Source organism: Schistosoma mansoni, chromosome 6, assembly GCF_000237925.1.
Source record: "Schistosoma mansoni strain Puerto Rico chromosome 6, complete genome".
Lineage (NCBI taxonomy): Eukaryota > Metazoa > Platyhelminthes > Trematoda > Strigeidida > Schistosomatidae > Schistosoma > Schistosoma mansoni.
Window position 1 is genome coordinate 17,008,962 of NC_031500.1, and position 6,537 is coordinate 17,015,498.

At 34.4% G+C, this 6,537-nt stretch overlaps 1 protein-coding gene across 1 annotated transcript; it reads right to left on the reverse strand.

Moving 5' to 3' along the window:
* Positions 1 to 682: 682 nt before the first annotated feature.
* Smp_016730 (putative heme binding protein) lies at positions 683 to 4,605 on the reverse strand (the record flags this gene model as incomplete). The annotated part of the gene is made up of 4 exons (XM_018798429.1): positions 683 to 1,742; positions 4,176 to 4,356; positions 4,392 to 4,521; positions 4,555 to 4,605. 4 exons carry the CDS (start codon positions 4,603 to 4,605, stop codon positions 1,568 to 1,570), a joined length of 537 nt encoding a protein of 178 aa, XP_018653372.1. The 3' UTR covers positions 683 to 1,567.
* Positions 4,606 to 6,537: the final 1,932 nt, after the last annotated feature.

A 6,537-nucleotide genomic window follows, 5' to 3' on the forward strand; every position in this document is an offset into this window, starting at 1 on the left:
ATGCAGATGTGAGGGCGAGGATCGGCAAAGCAAGAGCAGCATACCTACAACTGAAAAACATCTGGAACTCAAAACAATTGTCAACCAACACCAAGATCAGAATTTTCAATACAAATGTGAAGACAGTTCTACTGTATGGGGCGGAAACCTAAAGAACTACAAAAGCCATCATCCAGAAGATACAGGTGTTTATGAACAGTTTTCTACGCAAAATCATTCGGATCCGTTGGCCAGACACTATCAGCAACAAATTACTGTGGGAGACAACAAACCAGATTCCAGCGGAAGAAGAAATCAGGAAGAAGCACTGGAAGTGGATAGGACACACATTGAGGAAGTCACCCAATTGCGTCACAAGACAAGCCCTCACATGGAATCCTGAAGGCCAAAGGAGAAGAGGAATACCAAAGAACACATTACGCCGAGAAATGGAGACAGACATGAGAAGAATGAACAAAAGTTGAATAGAACTAAAAAATAAGGCAGAGGACAGAGAGGGTTGAAGAATGCTGATCGGCGGCCTATACTCCATTGGGGGTAACAGGCGTAAGTAAGTAAGTATCACATATCATCATACCAACTAAATATGATGTTAACAACAACAGAGATAAAAAAACATGTTCGCTTACTTCTTTTTTATCTACATCTTATTTGTAAACAAGTAACAACTATAAGACTGATTATATTATAGAAACAATGTATATTTCATTCTTAAACACAACACTTTGAATTGTCCAGAAAGAACATCAGTAACACTATGACCTGAGACCATAGGATTGAAAAAAAACGTTTTTTTTAAAAGAAAGACTAAGCATATCTTGTGATAGTTGCTATGAGAACACTATAAAATGTAAAGTATATAAGATTACCTGAGTTAAGTATTACTACTATTATTAGTAGTACATTATTGTTATTATTATCATCACCAGCCGAACAATGAAATAAGTACACTTATATAGAAAAATGATATGGATAGTATTAGAGGATAAAAGAACAACACGTGTAGTCATATCATTACAGTACAAAAACCAATTATAATACAAATGATAAAAAAGTCAGGTGTAATAAAATTAATTATTTCATAAAAAACATAAAGAAATGTGATGTTATAATGTACTCTGTAATGATGATAAAGAATAAACAAAAAACAACAAAGTTTTATACAAACCAAAAAAGAGAATAAGTCAGGTGATAAGTACTTTTCCTTCCTTCTCTCTCTCCCTCACTCTGCAAAGTAAACAGTCAGTATTTCTATTGTGGTAATAAACAAAAATAACTCCGCCTGTAGCTCTTCCGGGGGCTACTGCCGGTCCCAAACCCAGGTAAAGGAGGAGGGTTGGGTATGGGGTTAGCGACCCTATCCCGAAGAAAAGATAACTCTCTAAAAAATGCTAATCAGAAATTAATAGACAGAAATAGATAAACAATAAAATGCCAACTAATTCTTTTAGGTATTTCAGTGAAATACCAAAGAGAAAAAAGAGAAGAAAGGAAAATGAAATTGTTTTACTCTGAATAAAAGAAGATTTTCACATGGAAACATATATGAACATAGATAGAAATTAATTTAATGAGCTTTAAACCATATTTCATTTCGACGATTGATTAGCTTGAATGGTGAATCATAACCAGCAAAATAAAAAGGATCTGGTGTATATTTTAAACCAAGTTGATCAAGACTTTCACCAAGTTTACGTGCATTATTTAATGCTTTGTTATTATTTGAAAAACCTGAATAAGTCCTTTATATGAAATTTAAATATAAAAAAATGAAATAAAGTAAATTAATTAAATATTTTATAGAACAGATGGAATGTAGTTGGTGATGGAATACAGTAGGTGCGTTTCGTCTCATTTGAGACTTGTCAGCTTTATGTACCTACATCTTGGAGTCGATGCCCACTCCAGCGTTTGTACCCAGTACTTTTCGTTTTAAACGCCAATAAGTTATCCGTTTAGACATTGAGTCCAGACAGCCATTCAGTTGTAAAATGGATATGAATTTTAATTTAATTTGTAATGGTTTGGCTTATACTATTGTTTATATTCTATGCAAAACTTGTGTCATAATGGCTATATCAAGGCAATCCGCATAGCGTGTAAATATGTCAAATAAGACTGATCAAATTTCAGTTAAAAATGTATCAACAGCGGAAAAATTCATACCATTGCAAAGTAAATTAAAATGAACCACATACGTTATTTTGTTCTGTTCAACGTCTTTGTATACATGAAAGTAATTTAGCTATTTTAAGGAATGAAGGATACCATGCTTAACACTTTACAAAGTCAAGAGATACTAGAGATTGAAACTAAGAACTAACACTTTGTTGAATCATATTCACTGTAGTTTAAAAGTAAAAATACTTAGTGGGTTGACCATTATACAAAACATTTTAATAACGACGAACAGAATAAAACATAGAAAAGGAAAAATATTAGCTAATACTGTGATGAGGTCTACTTATATCCATATAAGTAGTATGCCCCCCAAATGCCCTGGTACGGCCGAGAGTGGGGAAAGTCCGCTCTCCCTCTCCAAATGCTCTCACATGGCCAGCGAATATATAGCCTCTGCCAGGGAAGTCCTACTCACTGCCTTCTCGTGGCCGGGGTGTTGTTTACGAAATTGAGAGGACGAAAAGCGAATGTCTGGCGCTTTAACCGGATTGGTGGACAAGGCGAGTCCACCTAGGGGAGTTGGAAAACCCTCATTCCAAACCAATGGTGCACATGGGCTGGCTTCAGTATCCTGAGGGAACAAATGGCGTACGAATTAATCGTTGGTCACCGGCTACCATGGGACTGCATCTTCTCACGATGCTCCACTGCCTTGTGGATCAGATCTTTCGGTCAAAGGCTCCGGGTGTGGGCCCCTAAGAAACCACCTGCTTCAGTTCGGGCACCTGGGCAGTATCACAACCCTCAAGTGAATCGAATGAGATTTGTATGGCGCATATGTATCTGGTGCTTTCTGTACCAATATTTATGTGTTTAAATAAAATAAAATAAGTAGTATATGGTGATGGTCAGGCATAGAATCTATTTTGGCAGATCGATAAAAACGAAAAGGGACGAAGTGCAATTGGTACGAAAATGCATGAACAATGAAATTAGAGAAGATGAACTGATATTTACAGAAGAAACAGTGAAGATTGAGACAATCGGTTGTTATTTTGCAAATTAACTGTTTATTGTGTGATTATCAGAATTTAGTGAGATAGTTTGTAATTTTGTGCTTAAATACATTCGATTGTCCCCAACTAGTGTTTTGTTCACTACAATACTAATCAGACTCTTCAATTTCGATACCAAACATTCATTAAGCTTTATAGAAATGAACGAGAAAGTCGACATAAGGTATGACTGTTTATTTGAATTAAGTTGGCAGTAAAGTTTATGAATAGAATAGAACTCTAACGATTAAATGCTCAGTTTAATCTTAATTTTAAATATGCTAACTAATTTATTTTACAACCAATAAACGTTAACGGAAGGGACAGGAAAATCGAAAAGTTACGAATGTCCATTCTATATGAACTCTTGTTTTTGCTACTCTAACTCGTTATTCTGACTCAATAGGTATCAAGTTTGTATTTATCTCCTTGTTGTTCAAACTTGTGTCACATTGAGTTGAGTGAACTGCTCAAGGAACAGGGATAGACATAAAAAAGTTGTTTCGCATTTTGAAAACATAACAAACATAAAAATGTTTGTCATGATTTCAGTCTTGGAAAGTATGATTTAGATACGTGCGGCCAATTATAGTGAATAAAACCGTATTTACGATTCATCAAAAATGTTTGCCCGATGTTGGTCGTATGAGACTTTGCCAAAGAATAACGGCCTAGAATACACTCACTAGGATTATCTCTTTTTAAATCTAATAGAACAGAAATCCTTCCCACGATCAAAACGTAATAACTACACAGCATTGTGAGGTATTTTGTGGCTTTTGGTACTCAAATACTGTCACTTACAAAATGATACCCAGCATCTAGTGAAGTATTAAAGATAAATGAGACTCCGTAAAGAATAATCACAAGAATGTGGCCGGGCTGCAGTGGTGATCAAATTTGAGTATTTTTTTCCAAAAAAAACAATGATCGGTTGAATGATTGTTAATATAATGTTAATAGCAAGTTCCATTAAACAGATATGTATAAATATCTTACCAACAGTAGACTTTCATAGCTGGTCTAGTTTCTATAAATACACCCTCTTCAGTTGGAGTGGGCGGATTTGATTGAAACGCTTCAGGAATGTAAAAACCCATTGTAAAACATCTTTTCATGACAGACTGATTATCTGGTTTGCTTTCAATAGTAACTGGAGCAGTCATCGGTACTTTAACCTCTGTAAGGAATATTAATCAGAAAGAAATCACAAACTTTGTGCATTTTTCCCACCAATATACCTGAACAACTTCCAAAAGCACTCCTTACTTGCCTTATCCATTGAACTTTCATGACTCATGGCACAAACCCATCGTAAAGAGTTATACTCACGCAGTTCAACTTTCTAAAAATCTGAATATGATCATGAGAAACTAACTTCTTGAGTCCAAGTTTTTGAAACAGTATACGGAGCAGTCTCTATGCTCATTGCAATGACTTTTTTAATTTTTTACGATAATAACTAAAATGAAGGCTGTGAAACGAAAGAAAATTGAAATGAGTATTAGGTGCCAATCAATATTACCAATCAGTCAATCAATTTTCCATTCATATTAAAAATAAACTAAACACATCATATACTGAGAGGTTTCCCACACAATGACAATATATTTTGTAAAAGTAACCAAGTTCTAATCTTTACCCTGTTTTTATTCGAGGTGTCCCCTATTATAACAAATGAGACTTTATATATAATACAGGGTCTTTGGTCAATTTTTGACTTTTTCATATCAACATTGACTTGAATCATCAATAACCACTTGGATTTAAAAAAAGCTGATTTGTAACCTATGATTATGTTATTTAATTAACTGTTGTTTATTATCCGTACATTATCCTGATACTAGAAGAATATCTTAAGATGGTAAAGTCTATAGAAATGTTAATAGGATAACAAGAATGGAAATGACAGAGACAAGCTGTTATCTACAACTACAGTCAAAATAACTTCCAGGTTGCTTTGGTCAGACAGCTACTTCGTACAAAAACATAATACAAAAATAAAATCTAAGGTGGTGTGGAATGAATTATGGTAAATTTCCATTCGTAACGAACAGCTAATATCTAACTATTTAGTGCGGTTTATTGTCAAGAAATATCGGGAAGACAAAATTCCTCTGTAAAAATAGGCTAGAAAATATAAATGGTCAACTACTTACGGGAATAAAGGAATTAACTATGAACATTTTCAAACGTTTTCTATACATACCTATTACAAACTTGCGAGAAAAGCCAAGCGCTTCAGGTGAAACTAAGGCTAATCGATTAATTTTAGTCAACGACTAAGTGTTTACGTGTTTGAAGATCGGGCACCCAATTTTCCTAAATTTGAAGTTAGTGAGGTAGAAGTAAGAACAAACCGCAACTAAAAATGAATATAAGTCACCAGTTCCTTATGCGGTTTTAGACTGAATTTATCAATAGAGGGTGTCAGTTGGTCATAAACAAAATAGGAAGTAGCACAAATATGTATTCACTCAGATTAATGAACGTAATATCAGCAAAGTAACAGAGAAAATTTAAAAGATGAAAGACAAAGTATTGAGAGTAATATTATAAACTGCAGTGAAAAAATGAATATAGGGAATTCATTTCACTAAAAAGGAGTGAAATCGGGAAATAAAGCTTAGCTATGAGTTAGAACTCGATTAGTAAGCGGTGTTCCAATGATTTTCCAATGACTAGCAAACCATTATGGTCAGGGTACTACCCTATTTTAAGTTATGTAATACAGTTATGGACACTGGTACGTATATTTAGGACTAATCGAACGATGGATACTTAATGGATGCATTCACCACCTTTTCTGAAAATCTGCTTGGCTTCCACAAGTTAGTTGTTTCCGAGTTTCAGCCAAAAATTGGACGATTATGGAAGCTAAGACCTTCATTACTGTATTCATTGAGTCGGATATTTTAAATTCATCACGAGGGAATTTTAGTCTCATCTTACAAATTGGAACGGCTGACGATAAAATCAAACGTATTAAACCGATCCTAGCCCTCAGAATTTAACCAATCAAGTAAAAACTCAGTCGATTCAGCTGACGATTTTGAGATAGCATCTAGAAAACCTCTTACGTTTGATCATTTTAGCTTAGCTACTCCCTATCGTTTTATATCAGTTACAAACATAATTTTTCTAAGTTAAAGGCCGGTGTATATCTTCTTAAGTTCTCACAGGAATGTTTGACCACATAGTAGCTGCAATTTATTTCAAAATGTTCACCTAATGTTGAAATAACGCCTAATTTAATAACCAGTCTTCTGGGTGAATCTAAACAGGTATTTAGTGCTACTTATCATCAATATCTTATCTGTTTTGTTTTCTTACGATCACTGAGTGGAGATCTTCCTACTTT